Source organism: Physella acuta, unplaced genomic scaffold, assembly GCF_028476545.2.
Source record: "Physella acuta isolate Inbredline_101_S28 unplaced genomic scaffold, ASM2847654v3 ptg001017l, whole genome shotgun sequence".
NCBI lineage: Eukaryota > Metazoa > Mollusca > Gastropoda > Physidae > Physella > Physella acuta.
In genome coordinates, this window is record NW_026732534.1 from 394,512 (window position 1) to 413,457 (window position 18,946).

General features: G+C 34.8%; 1 protein-coding gene across 1 annotated transcript; it reads right to left on the bottom strand.

Moving 5' to 3' along the window:
* Nucleotides 1-3,417: 3,417 nt before the first annotated feature.
* On the bottom strand, nucleotides 3,418-15,588 carry LOC131954654 (proteasome subunit alpha type-2). The gene is made up of 7 exons (XM_059318438.1): nucleotides 15,459-15,588; nucleotides 5,708-5,784; nucleotides 5,437-5,569; nucleotides 4,851-4,973; nucleotides 4,537-4,624; nucleotides 4,179-4,252; nucleotides 3,418-3,958 (listed from the first exon to the last, which is right to left on the bottom strand). The coding sequence occupies exons 1-7, from the start codon at nucleotides 15,494-15,496 to the stop codon at nucleotides 3,784-3,786; spliced, it is 708 nt and encodes a 235-aa protein (XP_059174421.1). The 5' UTR covers nucleotides 15,497-15,588; the 3' UTR covers nucleotides 3,418-3,783.
* Between the last annotated feature and the right edge of the window lie 3,358 nt (nucleotides 15,589-18,946).

The window sequence follows — 18,946 nt, forward strand, 5'->3', positions numbered from 1 at the left end:
TAGATAAAACGTGTTATTCCATCCCCGCTACTTACATTCACAAATAGACACGGGTGAAAGCTCTTATAGAAAAACTACATTTAGGGTTGCATTTAGTATCCACTCGTGCTATATATGTTAAGGTTTAAGCCCTTAGTTGGCCTAAAAAGTTACAATACAATATATCAGCACACATACCGATAAAATTGGACTTGGACATTGCCTCTTTGTCAAATACCTCCATGTTATTATCCCCTTCCAGAAATTCGTTATTTTTCACAATTTAAAGTGAAAAACCATACATTTTTTTTCGCATTCTATAGGATGCCTGAAACGGGCTGAGAGAGTACAAAATAAATCGCAATTTGTACAATCTCCAAAATTACTCAGAGAAGCCGATATATATATATATATATATATATATATATATATATATATATATATATATATATATATATATATATATATATTTCTTATTCAGCTATTATTTAACTTAAAACTCGTAATCAGTGACCCCAACAAATGAGCAGGGACTACCCCCAATATACAGGAGTTTTGCCTATATAGAGAGATCTTATAGGCAGTGCTAGTACAACAGCTCTGGTCCACTCATTTCTTACAGACTTTTTCTCCGGGGATAGGGGGGGACTTGAAACTTTTTTTTTAGGGGGGGGGGGGGGGGACGACGACGACTAAATTTTAAGGGACGGACAACTGTTGTATATTTTCTATATAATTCTATTTTTTCCGGGGGGGGGGGGGGGGGGGGGGGGGGCGTGCTTCGCCTGAACGAAAAAGAATTTATATGAACTCTTTGATGTCGGCGGAAAACACCAAGGACCGTAACTGCTTTAAAGTGAATCGTGCTCGTTTGAAGGTTAACGATCTTTCAATAGCATACAACGAGTGTTTACACTATAAAGCCATTCTGTTATGAATAGCGTCCGTTATAAAAGATGCATGGTTAGTTTAACTTTTAATATAAATTAAAATAGTTCATTTTGTTTTCTTATTATATACATTAATTCTATACATTCACGTTTCAAAGATAATAGTTTCTTGCTAATAAAAAAAAAGTTTAAATGTGCTTATTATTACTTTTATTTTTGCAGTCGTATTTCAAAGAGAGCTTTGAAATAATGGGAATATTGACCCACTTCTAGAAGTCTGAATGGGCGTATAAGATTAAACGAAAATGTTGGACTGGACAAAGTTTCTGTTCTATAAAGACTCCAACGTTGACTAGGTGGGACGTTTTTTTTTTTTACTTTAATTTATCGCTGCCTTAAAATATAAGAATCGGTGCGTATTTAATTAGCGCTGGGAAAATACTGTACACCCCCCCCCCCAACCCTCCGCCTCTGTGCTTGTTCGTTGTTTAGCTGGAATACGGCTGGACTGTTTTCTGTATGTATGTAGCCAAGTCACTCTTGTGGCTTAAAAAACTACATTAGCTAATCCAACCACTGCCCTAATTCACCACAACAGCGAATTCCTTAAACAACGAACACGGAGTTCCCTACATCAGTAAGTAAAAATAAAGAACCTGATCGAGCTTAACGGTACATGGGGCAGGCGAAGTAGAGTTAGCCTGTTTATGCCTTGGCGTATGAAGGATGGACTCGGGGACATTGTACAGATATGCTTTAACATCCGACCACGCCGTTCCCATCTCTACATCAGCATAGCCCGCCTTATAACCCCCCCCCCCCCCCCAACAGCTCACCCCCTCCTCACCCACTTTTCAAAGCGAGTCGAAAATTGTATCATTCTCACACCGTTCTAATGTTACATACAGTGTTTCAACCAGATATTTTTCTCCGAGAAGGGAGGGGGTGGGGGACTTGATACTTGTGGGTGGGGGGGGGGGATACTTTACTTTCCGTGAGAGTGGGGTGGACACTGGTTGAAGTGTAGGCCTAGTACCTCTTGTATATAAACTCTTTTTCGTTCGGGGGGGGGGGGATCGATTAGATCGGCTGTTAACATAACCCATTTCATATCAAATTCTGTAATACTTGTTTGTCCGCCCTTCTAAATAATATTGATAATCTAACATTCACCTTACAGCATCATAACCACTTATTACAGCACTTCATAAATATTCACCAAAACTAAAAACTCTACGGGGTTGATTCGCTTGTTTCTTATTAAGTTCATGTATACAACATTCAATTTATTGAATTGAAAAAATCGTGTTTAACATAGTTATACCTCAGTGCTACCTTTACGTTGTGTGGTTTCCGTCAGTGTCATCCGTTTCCCATAAAATGTGGCTATCATCCCAAACCTGACATCTAGTGTCAACCAAAAACCAATGCATGCTAGTGTCACCAAATGCCATCGTGCATGATATCACCTAATGTCACATGTCAGTGTCATCAACCGCTATTATACTGCTCGCGTCATCCGGTAACACTACATTTTGGTGTCATTCAAAACTGTTTTTTTTTTAAAATAAAATTCCTGACAACTTCAATGAAAACTTTTTCAAACATTATTAGACCACCAGCAATTCTGAAGAAAGTTTGTATTCTGGTCAACGGGGCAGGTGGAGCAGAGTTCATCTATTTCTGTGTCTCGAAAGAACTTTTTCTCCGGGAGCGGAGGGCAATTGAAGACTTGAAATTTTGGGGAAGGGGGGTGGACACTGGTAAAAGTATATATTTTCTATATTAATTCTATTCCGTTCAGGGGGGGGGGGGGGGCGACGCCAAAAGGTGCCTGGAAGAAACACACACAACCCAGTTTAAGGTGACATTTATTTTTAATACTGGGTTATCTACCTACAAAAATTATACTAGCAACGAAGAATGAATTTGTTGATGTTAAATTATTAATCAACACAGTTTTGGGGACAAATTCTCTTGAATACTTGTAATAAATAAAAGTATTGGATAGATTTTGACCAAACAATCTGTTGGCCATTTCCTAATAAATTAATGCCTTCTTCAGTAGGAGGCTTCAGCATGTTTTTAGTATTTGTTGATAACAGCAACTGTCTGTGTAGGTTTTAGGTGACAGTTGCTGTCTACATGCAAGTCTTAGGTGACAGACATTAAAAGCCAGATAACCCCACCCAACCCCCTTCCCCAACAAAAACTGACTGCCCGCAGTCAATGACAATCTTTATAACTTGCATGATCACTCTTTCAACAAATAATTTTTAAGTCGTGGCACAATGACAAAGTCGTAGACTAACATTAACAAACCATCCCATTCCATGAGTGAATGGGATTCTTTTCTGTGGAAAAATTAATGGATAATTTTCCTCTTACGAAGCGTATGGTTACATCTCTGAGAAATGTATCCAATAATCCCTGACAATCATAAGAGCATTCAAAGTTGGGATCAACATTTTCTTGGCTTTATGATATATGTAAAGATAATGTAATCCACACTACTTGTAAAATGAACAGTAAATTAGTAAAACAAAAGTGACCAAAAATGTTTTTTATTTTTTAAAATTATCTTCATTTGAGGATGCATACAAAATAAACTGCTTTCAACAAAACATGAAAAACAAACCAGTCACGCTTTCTAAATGTAGTGCACAGATATTAAGCAAGAACTTTAAAAAGTGAAAAATATTAGGTTCTAAAACTGTATATGATCCTAATCGTTGATATTTAACTTATGCATTTTTGTTTTAAACTCTTATAGGCCTACATAGTCTATTTATAATACAATCTGTATGAATGTTTAAAAATGAACGTCACTTGAAATACTTACACAACATAGAAAATGGAAACCATTAATAACTTTAAACAAATATAACTGTCGAACTCTCACTACAACATAGTTTTATGATACGGAGGCCAGATAATCTTTAATCTCTGACGGAGATAGGCGCCTGAAACCATTGACGTCACAGATCCCTATCTCAATGTTGTCCTCTGTCATCTGGCCCTCAAAGCTCTCTTTCAGTGTTAAGATGGCGGTGTGGACTGCATCCTCAAGTTCAAGGTTATCACTGTACCTGTTGATGAATTAAAAAAAATATATAAGTAAACAGTGGGGAATAAAACGGAAGTTGAAAAAAGTATGTTAAATTGGTAAATATGATGAATAGGGGAGTTTAGAAAAATATTCCATCTGTAATGAAAGTAAGTCAAATTTACGTTTAAGTAAAGATTTAAAAACAATGTATAATGCTTTCATGATATCATAAACATTGCGACTAAAGAAAACGCTGTTACCTTTTTTCTAAGAAAGTTTTTCCATTGACGTGGTTTCTTCCCATGGCTGTAGCTTTCCATGCAAAATGTGCACCCTGCAGAAAAAGACAGTTAATAAAAAATGCACTTTCCATTTTGAATCATTATACTGCAAATGTCATCACCTATGTTCAAGTTCAAAGAATAAATTACAACTTTGGCCTCAGTAAGGTCTATTTATAAAAAATAAATGAAATATCAAACTTGTTATACATGTTCTTAATCATAAATATAGCCCAAGCAAAACATAAAATATTTTAAACAAATGTAAAAAACATAATTTAGTCATGTAAGAACCATTCTATAGAAAAATTCTAATGAACAGAGAAAAGATACTTACAGAGGGATCACACTGATAGAGGTAAGGTTTAGCTTCATCATGGTTCCACCCTGCTAACAACAGAGATACACCAAACGGCCTCACACCACTGTCATAAGTTAAAAATAAAACAACCAGTTATTAAAATAAGATTTATCAGTAGATTTAACAGTAAAATATATAAAAAAGCAAACAGAAACATTAAAATGATCAACAGAGATATGCTAAAATGGCTAAAATTAGCATACAAAATAAACATATTTTTTAATAACATCTGCAATTACTTCCTGAAGATACTTTGGTCAACAAAACATGCTAGAAGAGACAATATTTACCCAGATTGTGTGAATTCTTGCATGACATTAGCCACTTTCTGAACAAGCTGGTCTACTGGTATTTGTTCTTGGTAGGTCAAAAAATATTGTGAGGCTAACTTCCTGGCTCTTCGTGTCAAGACCCTGACAACAAAAACATTTAAGTGAAGGATTATACAATGTATATAAGTTTACATGTGTTGAGCATTAATTATAACATGTAAAAATGAATTTTACTTTTTAAGTTCATAGACAGAGTAATTCAGTATCTGTGGGTATTTTTTATATGTAGCTTGGCTGTTTTTATGCTGAACTGAACATAGAGATATTAGAACAATGACATAAAATGAACTCACCCCAACAACAATATAGAGAGCATGTAGGCTTACACTAAACTTTTACTTAACACTTAAATAATGGAAAATTTTGACAAAGATACTAAACATAACTTCCATACTGCTCTGACATGATCACAAATTATCTAGAAATTTACTGAACAGATTACTACTTTTCCTTAACCCTTAAAGCGCGCGCCACGATCGTGGCTTTGCGCGCTTTAAGGGTTAAGACTAAAATGTATTAAAAAAAATAGGACCTATAAACTTACCTAAAGTCAGGGCCCATACCACTGTACACCATTCCAATGCCTCTGGTCACTTGCTCAATCTTGTGTATGCTGTGCTCATCATACAGTACAGACTTCTGTTTTTTCTCTGTAGCCAGCACCACTCCATTGGTGGCTAAAATAAATAATATTATCTCATTTAAAACTTGATAAGGTCTTGTGCATCAAATGCAACTACCATACCTGAGAAACAAATGCCAGAAAGTCAGTACAAGCCACAGAACACACAAACTGTTCAAAAAGGCTGGTTTACCTTTAATCCCTACTGATGGGGCACCTGCACCCACTGCTGCTAAAGCATATTCTATCTGTACCAGTTTCCCTGAAGGACTGTAAAGAACAAAATGCATATTAATTAAATTCATTATCAAGAAGCTTTTTTTAAGACGCAGTATTGTTTAGGTACAGCAGCAGCTATTTACTGGTACTGGATAATATACATATCAATTTTTAAAACAGCTTAATTCAAGAATAAGTGAGGTTTTCTGCGTATTTTGCCAGAAAAGAAATTAAAATTTGCTTCCAACAATAAAAGTCAAACGTAAACATGGGTTAAGCTGGAGTTGCTAAAAAACTTTAAATATATGACTATGAAGTACCAAAATTGCAAAGTTTGGTAGGGTATTATTAGATTGACCTTGTTAGAATAAAAATGGCAATCATTCTGTGCTCAGTTTGAGCAACCGCCAAAAGATCACTCAAACAATATTTAAAAAAAATAATGTCATCACTATCGGTATGGAAGCTGTTACAGTTGTAGGCTCTTTCTGTACTAATATAATTTTTTTTTTTCAATTGACACACGCTTTCTGCCAATTTTTGTAGTGTATTTTTTGAAGTGGGGACACAATGCAGCTTGAATGAAAATAAGCATATACTAGACTTAGTATTATTAACGGAGTTTTTTTTTATACTAAATTTGCTTAATAATTTATCGTGCTTTCAAGTTTAACATAGCCTAAATGACGTCACGCTTTTTTGACGATTTTTTCCTCCCCGCACCCTCAGTCAAAAAAAGCCAGACCCCCCCCCCCCCCTATAATGATGTCACACCTTAGCCTACAACCCCCCCCCCCTCAAAATTGCAGTTGAATTTTTCTTAAAACATCGATATTTTTTCCAAAATCTTGTCAGAACTCTGTCAACATAGAGTATTTTAATCAACTCCTACGACAATTTATTAAAAGTTTTCTAAAACGCGAAATAACGGCTAAAACTCGTTTTCTAACATTGCTTTTTTATAAAGAAAAAGTGTGACGTCACACCTCTGGATCCCCTCTCCCTCATCACAAAATTACGGACCCCCCCCCCCTCTACGACGTCATTTATGGACGACCCCTAATTAAATTGTGATAATTCTAATTGATTTCATGAATTTTAATTAAGCTGATTATAATGTTTTCACTGGCCATCATTGATATATTTAAATTAAGCTAACCATTGTATCCATTATTAAGATTTAAGATATCTGATAAAATTGTATTAGTCTTGGGTCTAGGCTTACAATACTAACTAGTACTTAGTAAACGAAATACGCATGGACCAGGACATGTGTGCTCTGAGCTCACGTTGTGGCGGGCGATTGCGCGAGAGAGTGAGATACGTTTCAAGCGTGACCTGTGTCGATATTTGGAATGCATATTTCTCGCTCTCTAGTGATCAATTTTAATGTGCTGACATTTTTTAAAAAGAAAAATCAAACAGGTACAAATCTTAATTAAATATATTAAATCAGATATTTATATTAGCCTTGGTCTACATTATTATGAACTAATTAGCGCTTGGGCTAACTATGTAGAGACTAGATTTAGCACATGCTCGCGTTGTGCTGTGAGCTTTTTCTCGCCGGTTGACAAAAAAACGCAAGAGGGCTGGCTATGTTAAGTCTTGGCTCACATGTGATAATCTTTTTTTCATTTGTGATTTTTGTATGATTTGTGAATATAATAAAAGCTTTTTTCCCTTAAAAATTGTATTTTTAAGTGAGACTTTCATTTAATAAGCCTGATATGTTGTATTTGACAAAACTACGCGAGCTAGCGATCACGTCTGTCACTCGCGCTGCCTGTGATGCTAACAAGTGAGCGATTTTTATAATCGATGCCTGGATCATCGCGCCAGTACCAAGCCCGGTATGGGAGGAGGGTGAGGATTCATTTTAAAATGACATCGCAGTCATTTATAAATTGTAATTAATCAGTACTAAAATACACCGACTAATCAAAACACTAATATGAATGTCTTTAAAAAGTTTAGATATATATATATTTAAAAAATTTAAAACGCGATTATTTAGGTTCTTCATGTACACAAAATTATAGTAATAAACCGGGAGCGATCTTCCCCTAAACTTTCTCGAATATCTATCTATATATATAATTCTCTTCTGGGAGACGCTAGAAAACAAGCTGTAAACGCGCTCCCTACCATCCCCACCCCTACATGGTCTTAGTGAGCTGTGGTTCACGCTATGTTTACCTTCGTGGAGTCGGGTTTAGTGACGGCTATTAGGGGCAGATAATTTAGTTTGAAACGATTTTAAACGTTGGGGGGGGGGGGGGGGGTGGGGTGGGGGTTATGGTCCTTAACGAGCTACTTATAGTGTTTTAAAGAAATATTGAGCAAATACACCGACTATTCAAAACACTAATATGAATATCTTTAAAAAATTTAGATCTATATATTTAAAAAATTTAAAACGCGATTATTTAGGTTCTTCATGTACACAAAATTATAGTAATAAACCGGGAGCGATCTCCCCTAAACTTTCTCGAATATCTATATATATATATATAATTCTCTTCTGGGAGACGCTAGAAAACAAGCTGTAAACGCGCTCCCTACCATCCCCACCCCTACATTGTCTTAGTGAGCTGTGGTTCACGCTATGTTTACCTTCGTGTAGTCGGGTTTAGTGACGGCTATTAGGGGCAGATAATTTAGTTTGAAACGATTTTAAACGTTGGGGGGGGGGGGGGGGGGGTGGGGGTTATGGTCCTTAACGAGCTATTTATAGTGTTTTAAAGAAATATTTTCAGTGTCAGCGTTGGTACTGTCGAATACACAAATTATGAATTACTGAAAAGTAGAAAAAACAACAACTAAATAGCGGCATATGTTATGCCGCGGGCCGGCTCGTTCTTTTATAAAACAAGTTAATAAAAAGTCTAGTGACAATTTAAGCGCAATTTCTTTATGTTATCCACAGCAATTTTAAATCGCTATGATTAAAACCCGCCCTCTTGTTTGTAAACATTAGCACGTGGAAAAAACGAGCGACGCGTAGCTCGCCTCTCTCTCTCTCTCTCTCTTGCCGCGCGCAGTGACGCGAACGATCCCGATGCTCAGTGTAAACATGTAGTAAATATCTAAATATAAACTTATTTGTTCTTAATTAATTTTTTGTGACCGAACGAAAGGATATTTTTGAAAACTTTCTTCGGCAATATTGTTCTAAATTATGGCAGGAATCGATTGGTAAATGTTTCAAGTCACTAAGTGGTCTGGGTTGCCGAGATATGGGCCAAAAACTGCATTTTTTTCGAGGTTTTTTGGCTTTTCCGGGAAATCCAGGAAGGAATTCCGGGAATTTTTTTGGCCCACAATCATCCTCGGAACTTGCTTAACATATTTGCTTTTGGAACTAGTCCTCGATATTGCTTCGTTGAGGAGGAGATACGATCTAAAGCTGCGCACATCCATACGGAAATGACGAGTTAATAATCGCAATTCCTGTAAGGACAATTGCGCTAAAAACAGGGGATGGTAACTCGGGATATAGACATGAATTTTAATTCATTTTAAATACTTAAACTTTTTAAAATAGAATAGAATCTCGTAGAAAAAAGAATTGCACACCTGTGAACGCCAAATAAAACGTGCATAATAGTGCGGAATATTATTAGTACTTTATAAATTTACATTAGTTTTTTGAGAAATTGGAAGTAGCGTAAATTAGTACTTTCAATCAACGGAAATTACTCAAAATTTGACAGAAGGTAGAGAATTAGATCTTTTACTTACATGTGAAATTTCATTTATCTATCTGAAATAGTACTCAAGTTATAGGCTTTTTAAAAATTCCAAGTAGAAAAAGTACATTTTCCGGTTATCGGAAATCGCTCAAAAGTTGATCAGGATCTACGATTTTGATAAAATACTTATATATGAAATTTCATCAACCTAGCTGTAACGGTACTCAAGTTATCGTGTTTACACACAGACACACACACACAGACATACGTACAGAATTACTGTCCAGTTTTTACGACTCGATAACGCATAAAACGCCACAATGTTTATATATTTGTATTTATAATTTTTGCCTGATTAAAATAAGTCCTCTATACTCCGGATGTGATGAAGGACTGAGGTGAAAACTGTCAAAATCTTATGTTATTTTTGTGCACGATTACAATACTTTCTCTATACTTCGTATATACGAAAAAGTAAAAAGGTTACATAAATAAGTTACCAATATCCCTTTGATTACGTTTTATTTCCGTATACCTACAGTTACACTAACCCCAACCCCACATGATCATAACGAACCTCCATAGCCGTTTTTGCGTCAACTTTTTGGAAGTAGTTGTAATAACCGTTGCCACGGAAAAACAAGTCTCGGCTACACTGTAAGGGGTCGTCCATAAATGACGTCACACTCCTAGTGGAGTCCATAATTTTGTGACGGTGTGTGTTGAGAGGGAAGGGGGGGTTCAGACTTTTTTGCATTATAAAAAAGCAATGTTAGAAAACGAATTTTAGCCGTTATTTCGCGTTTAAGAAAACGGTTTTAATAAATTGAAATAGGAATTGATCAAAATACTCCATTTAGACAGAGTTCTGACAAGATTTTGGAAAAAATATCGATGTTTTAAGAAAAATTCAACAGCAATTTTGAGGGGGGGGGGGTTGTAGGCTGATGTGTGACGTCATTTGGGGGGGGGGGGGGGGTAAAATCGTCACAAAAAAGCGTGACGTCAATTATGGGTGACCCCTAAGGCACCAATAATGAAAATGCTTTATTTCAGCCCCAAATGAGCTAGAACCATCACATTTAGTGTCTTGTTGGTTACAGAAAGATCTTAATTTTCAATTTGTATTAAAAAACAAGTTAATTAAAAAAGTCTAGTGACATGTATGCGCAATTTCCTTATGTTATCTAAAAATAGCTCTGACGTATAATGCTGGGGTGCGTTCAAGCTAGAAGAACGATCGGTTTGTAGGTGTTTATGTAATTTTAAAATTTGTGACCGAACGAGAGGATATTTTTTAAACTTTCTTCGGCAATATTGTTCTAAATTATGGCAGGAATCGATTGGTACATGTTTCAAGTCGCTAAGTGGTCTGGTTGCCGAGATATGGGACAAAAACTGAATTTTTTCGAGGTTTTTTGGCTTTTCCGGGAAATACATGAAAGAAACCCGGAATTTTTATGGCCTATGCTAATTCTCGTAACTTGCTTAACATAATTGCTTTTGGAACTAGTCATCGATATTGCTTCGTTGAGGAGGAGATACGACTTAAAGCCCGGACACACATTCATCCATACATTCATTCATCCATCCATTCCCAGAAATGACGAGTTAATAAACGCAATTCTCCAGAATGGAAATTGCGCTAAAAAAAATTAGTGAGACAGTCTACTGGGCAAATAATTATCAGATCGAGGAATTCTTTGTTACCTCTTGATAACTTTATATATAGCTAAGTTTGCAGTTTATTATATATTATGACGAATGCATCAATAGACTATTTAAAAAAAATAAAAACTAAGTTGGCCTAGATTCTAGATTTAATTGAAAAGCTGATCTTGCGCTATCATCATTAGCGGGTCAGAGATATGAACGTCCACACAATCGGACAAACGACTCTGCCTACCCCTGACTAAACTGAAATCGGATTGAAACAGTGGATGGAAGGGGAGGAGTTGCGGAAGATGGGCGGAGACAAGAATTAATCGATAAGGCTAAAATTGGAATATTCTAGCTCGATAAATGTGAAACTCTTGACAATCAACCGAAAGTTACCATATTAAAATGAAAAAGAAAACCAGTCCTACTGTACGCGAACGATGGATTAGTGTATGAAATAATCTTATGGACTGAGAATATGAATATCTGAGTTATTTACCGTCGACTGGGAAAAGGAATATTTGAGTCATTTCCCGTCGACTGGAGAGAGGGATATTAACTATTATTTAGAGCTTTTTTAATCGGAACTATCATTTATACATATTATATTATGGTGAAAATAAGAAATCAAAACATGGTCGAACGTGACTGAGTGTACCTATGCGCGACTGCCGTGGGGATGCCCGCTATACTTAAAGAAAAAATAATGACTGAAAATTGCGATGGAGTATAAATATAGATCTAATGATTATTGGCTTTATTGATCTAAGCTAGATTCTAGATAGATTTGCCATTTCACTGATTCACAAGACTATTAGAACGCAACTGCCTTTTCACCTGGTAATTCTTTACTTCTTAAAAATGGTGAATCGATATTGCTAGCATAGCGACCTACAAAAATTATGCATGTTTATTATTAAAAAAATGACTATTATCAGGCCTAATTATTTGATCGCACACTTAATCATTTACGCTGAAATGAACATAACATTTATATAAACAAAATAAGAAAGCACTGCTCACTAAATCTTAGTCTCAATAAATGTTATCAGAGACCAATCTCTGAGAGAAGTTATTCCCTGTATTAAATAATGGCCGTACCTGTTTGGCAGAGGTGTTGTGAAATTCAAGATGCGACATGGCGAAGGGGTAGGCCTAAACCCACCCGATAATTACGCAGGGAGGTGGTAAGATGCGAAGCTATCTGCGAAAATTTTACCGCGACCGATTTACAGTGATATTAGATGCCGACTTCAAAGAAGTTTCGTTTACATAGTTAAAACTTCCGATTTTTCTGTTGCTAGACACTCTGATGTTTAGTCAACTTCACCATCTTTTGTGTCGACTTAGAATACCACCTTGTTCGAACCGCCCGAAATACCGCCGACGATAGATCAACTTAGATCGAGATATTTCTTTTGTATGAAACACCGAGACCACCGGCCCTTGTGTTTACTTTCCCGCATTGGCTATTTTAGAAAGAAATGTGTACATGATACTACAAGCTTTATACTTGATACTAAAGCATTGAAACTTGACAGAAAAAAACAGATGGATACATGTTTGCAGCACAGGATTTATCGTCTAGATGAAATTAAATTAAAAATCAAAACGGCAAAATTAAAGTAACGTGTCGACCGCTGTCCGACTGATAGTTCTGCCGAGTTGATCTACACACCTAGCACAGCTGATCACGTGACGCCGGACCGTTGACCGCATTGGATGATTCTATAAATAACTTTTTAACACAGGCCGCGGCGTACAACGCTCTCTCGTCAACTCTAGTGTTTACTTTCCCTCTGCCTATTAAAGAAAATATTATCCTAAAGCATTGAAACTTGACAGAAAAACAGATTCAATGTGTTTAAAGCACATGAATTATAGCTAAGGTTAAATTATTACACTTTCTCAGAATCATACTGATCTCGAATCCAAACACAGAGATGTGAACGTAACCCGAATACCTTGCCGTTGTATCTCATCAACTACACATCGGCCTAGTAGATTTCGTTGATCTAAAACAAAAGTTAAGTTTTATTTCAAAATTAATCTCCATCTCCTATTTTAACTAGTCTCAGCGGCCTCTGTCCGATAAATCAATTATGCTGTAACCTTCTACCTAAGAAATAAAGCATAGCAATCTTATCAACAGTTGCGATTGGTGAAGGGGGGAACATTTTCTTAACATATTCTTGGTACTTCGTCATACATGTCTCCGAACGTATCAAGCCTAGGACGATGAAGGTTTATTTATTAAGTTAACTAAAAATCACCACCTTAAATTTATATATTTTAAAAAAAAAGTCCAAGTGTGTGATTGAAAGAGTCTGGACAAGAATGTTCGCGAGGTCACCAGTTGTGCACATTGTAGGTCTCGCCGTCAGCGCGGATGAGGAGTGGTTTGTTATCTAGACGTGTGTAGCAGCGTCCACAAGTTCACTCAACTGTAATGAGAACTGCGTATGTCTCCCTCCGCGCATTTGTTATCCACGTAAAATAATGCTTCAAATAAAATCGCCTTTTCATTTTTAATTTTTGGATAAATAAAATAAAGAAAAGATCGGTGGATACAAGTTTTGACTTATATTTTAAATAGTAAAAAAAAAATCGGCAATTTGCCTCAAATGGAAAAAAAAAGAATTCCTTATAAAAAAAAAAAAAAAAAAACCCCACTGAATGTTACAACTGTAGATGCCAAAACGTAATTTTAAATTTACTATTTAATAGCTAGAATTTTTGTGTGTGTGTAAACAATGGTATTTTAGTGTTTTGTCTTCCCTACCACTAAAAGTACTTAACATTCTTCTGACACCTTTCATCAGGTTGGCGGTCTAGCTTACTGATACTGTATCTATCCAGCTTACTGTGTCCATGATCAGTAAGTTTACAGGGTTTAGTAATAAGATTGGTTGGTTAGCAGAGCTGGTGGTATTGCTATATTTATATATTAATTACTACAGGAAATCTACACACAGTCCAGTTTGAGCACATTTAAAAGCCAGATGTTATAAAGCTATAGAGAATTGACATGTTTAATAATATTTTGATCAATGCAATCTATAGGCCTATGTAGTTAATAAATTAAACAGGCTTAAGTACTAGCTATGTTTATAAACCAAAGAGTTTGTAAGCTAGAATCCAAAAAAGCACAATAGGCCAATGTGTGATACTTCATATTGAAATAACTTTTAAAATTGTTAATACTGGTAGGCATACATATAATTTGCATAAGCATATATATGTTATAGACATCTTAAGCAATTAGCAAACATAAATAACCGATAAATGTTTTTCGAATAATTACAATATTACTTTTGTAAATCACTAATTTTAATGTTAAAATGTTTTACACAATTTTCACACTTTGATCTTGATTACACAGATTAGCATCTACTATAATTCTATTGCTTGCATATGATCTTATAAGAAATTGAAAATCAAAACAGAAATAGGCCTAAGCCTAATAATAATTATAAGATAGGACTATACTAGCATATATCATATAACATGTTAACATAGTAAGTTAGGGAATCAAAGAGATTCTATCCAAACAGTATCCTCTTTGTATTTGTATAAAGAAAGTTGTGTTTACTATATAAGTATCAAATTAGAACTAGATCTAGATCTAACTGATGATGAGCAGATGTGATTTTTTATAAAAATATTCAGTAGGCTAACTATGGCACCATAGGCTATGGTACTATTTGAGGAAACGGTGGGATTACATAGCCTAGCCTAGATAGTTATGTAACACCTCTTCCTTCAGAAACTATAAAAATTTCATATAGTTAGCCTACAGCCTAAAACTGAAAATAGGCCAAATTGGTGTTTTAAAAATGTTATGCTATATACACGGGTGTTCTAAAAAAAACTGAAGGTGGGTATTAAACAATCAATGAGATTAGCAAGATTAAAATATGATCTGGAATGCTAAAATCTATAAAATACGAGAAATACGTAGATCGAGAAATTTGGCTATTGTAGATAGTAGGTCTCTAGGAGTCTAGCTAGGTTGATCTAACACTTTTTAATTTTAGTGAAAACAGCTTTCAATTTAAGTCCTAGAAATTTAGTTTATAAATATTGGTAAAAGTGGCAAGTAGCACAATTTTAAAGCTATACCATTGGCCCTAATTAATGACTAAACTAACCTAGGTCTAAAATACTAAATTAAAAAATAAATGACATGGCAAATTTGAAAAATAAAAAACGTCACTCCAATAATGCATAAACTCGAATAGGCCTGCTTCATTGTTCAGGGTATGAGAAGTAACAATTTTACATGTCGTTTCCTTAACATTAGTTTAAACATCTCACTAAGCTAACCACGGTTGATACATAATAATGTGCCTCTTTCAAACAAAGTTTTACCTAAAAGTTGTCAATGAAAAGCTGTAGCGTTCAGACATCTTGAAAATATGGAATTTTATGGTCCAGATTGAGCTTCCGGCTACCAGAACAAAATTTGAGAATTAAGCTCATGAGTTATGAGTCACTATGACTAAACTTAATTCTAGGAGCTGAGAATTTAAAAAAAAAAGCATTGTGTAAAGGTACTCTCATTATTATAAACGTATTTTCTTTGATGTAAATAGCGTAAAGTTTCATATCATTGTTGCATCTATTCAAGTAAAAACAAATTGTTCTAAATTTATAAACATATTAGTTTACATATATGTCATGGAAGATCTAGTTGAGAATTATTTATTGGGCTCTCATATTAAAATGTTAAGGAACTTTCACGATAGCGTTAATAAATCGATCAACATTGACCATGGAACGACACTCTATCGATCTATTTAAATTTAGCCCAGTATTAATCGTGCATCGCACGGTAATCCATTTATATAAACTCGTTAAAGTCAATAGATTGTATGCCTTGTATTCTAGCTTTTCCGTATATAGATAATTGATTTGGATCTAAAATGTAGTAGTAGTAGATTTTGTCTAGATGTAGTTATATGTAATATATTTTAGTATTTTGTTTGGTAATGCCACATCAAAAACATCATTTTAAAAATGGAGCCGCGTATAACCTAACCGCTAGATCTAAATAATATACATAAACTTAGAATTCTAGATATAGATCTAGATTCTAGATCTAGAATTCTAAATGTATGTATATTATCTAGATCTAGCGGTTAGGTATATATATATATATATATATATATATATATATATATATATATATATATATATATATATTATATATATATATATATATATTTATATATATATTTACAGAATATATAGGTATATATATAGGCATATATATAGGCATATATATAGGCATATATATACGCATATATATATATATATATATATATATATATATATATATATATATATATATATATATATATATATATATATATATATATATATATATATATATATATATATAAGGCCAGAGGCGTAGCGACCCTTTCCGGCGCCCGGGGACAAACTTTCAATTTGGCGCTCCCTCGGGAGCAAATTTTCGATTTGCACCCCCCCCCCCCTCGAACTTTTCATTTGCACCCCCCCTCAAACTTTCGATTTGCACCCCCCCTCAAACTTTCAATTTGGCGCCCCCCTAAGGTCGGCGCCCGGGGACATATGTACCCCCCGCCCCCCTCGCTACGCCTCTGATATAGGCATATATATTATAAGGGTGATTCTCGTCTAGCACAAGTTTGTTCAGAGTGAATATAGAAAGCTTGTAAGCGTGCAAAAATCGATATTTTGCCAACAATCGACGTTTTACAAAGTGCTGGGTCGATAAAAAACGTCGTTTTATTATATATATATATATATATATATATATATATATATATATATATATATATATATATATATATATATATATATATATATATATTTACAGAATATATAGGCATATCTATAGGCATATATATATATATATATATATATATATATATATATATATATATATATATATATATATATATATATATATATATATATATATATATATATATATATATATAGGCCTATATATATAGGCCAATATATATTTATTTATATATATATATATAGGCATATATATTATACTAGCCGTCCCGGCCAGGCCCTGCTCTGGCTTCTGTGAAAAACCTTTCTGTTAACGACCATTACCTGTGTGTTTAGTAATCATCATAAACCCGGCATTGCCCACCCAAACCACAACCAACCAAAACAACAAAACGCAAACATAACGCTAACACAATTACAAATACAAACGAAAACAAAAACCTAACAACAAACCCAACCACAACCACAAACACCAATACAAACACAAAGAAAAAACAAACAAAAAAGCAAACGAAAACAAAAACCTAACAACAAACCCAACCACAAACACCAATACCAACAAAAAAAAAACAAAAAAAAAACGAAAAAGCAAACGAAAACAAACCAAATCCAAACGCAAAACCAACCAAAAACACAAATACAAACCCAAACAAAAAAACACAAACAAAAACGAAAAAAGAAAGAACGAAAACAAACCAAATCCAAACGCAAAACCAACCAAAAACACAAATACAAACCCAAACAAAAAAAACACAAACAAAAACGAAAAAAGAAAGAACAAAAACGAACCAAATCAAAACGCAACCACTAACGCAAACCCACCTAAACACAAAGAAAACACTAACGCGAACATAAACGCCCGGGGCAGAATCGCCTGTTTTAGCTTAATAAACGACTATAGTACCCCAACTTATTCATAGTTTTTGCACTCACTTAAACGAACGCGCCTGTTTCAATTTAATGAACAATTATAATACTCCAAGCTTATCCGTAAAATACCTAAAACATTTGCACTTGATCAATCCCCGCTAATTATGTAATTATTTTTTTCCCAACACCAAAACAAAGTAATTAAAAAGTAAATGCTTTTCAACTAATGCAATGGGTTTCATAAAGGGAAGTAATTGTGTTTTGCCTAATTTATCAAAGGGAAGTAAGCGCTATAGGACTAAATAAAAACATAATTAGAATTTTTGTAAAAGATGATATTTTTTTTAAAACTTGTGTTTAATGAACATGCCGGCAATTATTACTATAATTTGAAAAATGAAAATGATTTCCCAACACTTTTAATAGTAATTTTTTAACTCATAAATTTAGACAAACGCGCACGATAATTGATCTAACACTTAAATCCGTAGAAATGCCAAAGACAAACATGCTTTACAGAATTGAGCTTTATATATTAGAAGGGTGATTCTCGTCTAGCACAAGTTTGTTGAGAGTGAATATACAAAGCTTGTAAAATGTAAACGTGCAAAAAATCGATATTTTGCCAACATGCATTTACAAAGTCCTGGGTCGATAAATAACGTCGTTTTATTCTATTTTGTCTTCACGCGTGTGTGTCTGTGTATGAACACGATAACTTGAGTATCCTTTCAGTTAGATAGATAAAATCAAATATATGCATATATTTTTTAGATCCTTTTCGTAGGTATCTTTCAACTTCAGAGGGTTTTTCGGTAACTGATAAGCAGAGGCGTAGCGGGTGGGGAGGGGGGGGGGGGTGGGCGGATCGCACCTGGTGACACCATTTAGGGGTGGTGACACCAAGGCAAAGTGACCTCCTTATATAATGTTATGTATTGAGTTTTTAAATTTTGCTAAATTTTAAATTTTTAGGTGCAATGAAATGGCAGTTTGCGTGTACCAAGGAAAAGGTATGCTGCAAAAACGTTTTCTAGACATTTGAATTTGAAAAAAAAAAGAAACACAGACTGCAATTGAAGTGCTCATTGTGCAGACGACGAGAGCCAGACGTCGGTGGAAATACGACAATTATAAGGTAAAATTCCAAGCAGGTCAGAGGCGTAGCGAGGGGGGGGGGGGGTACGTCATATGAC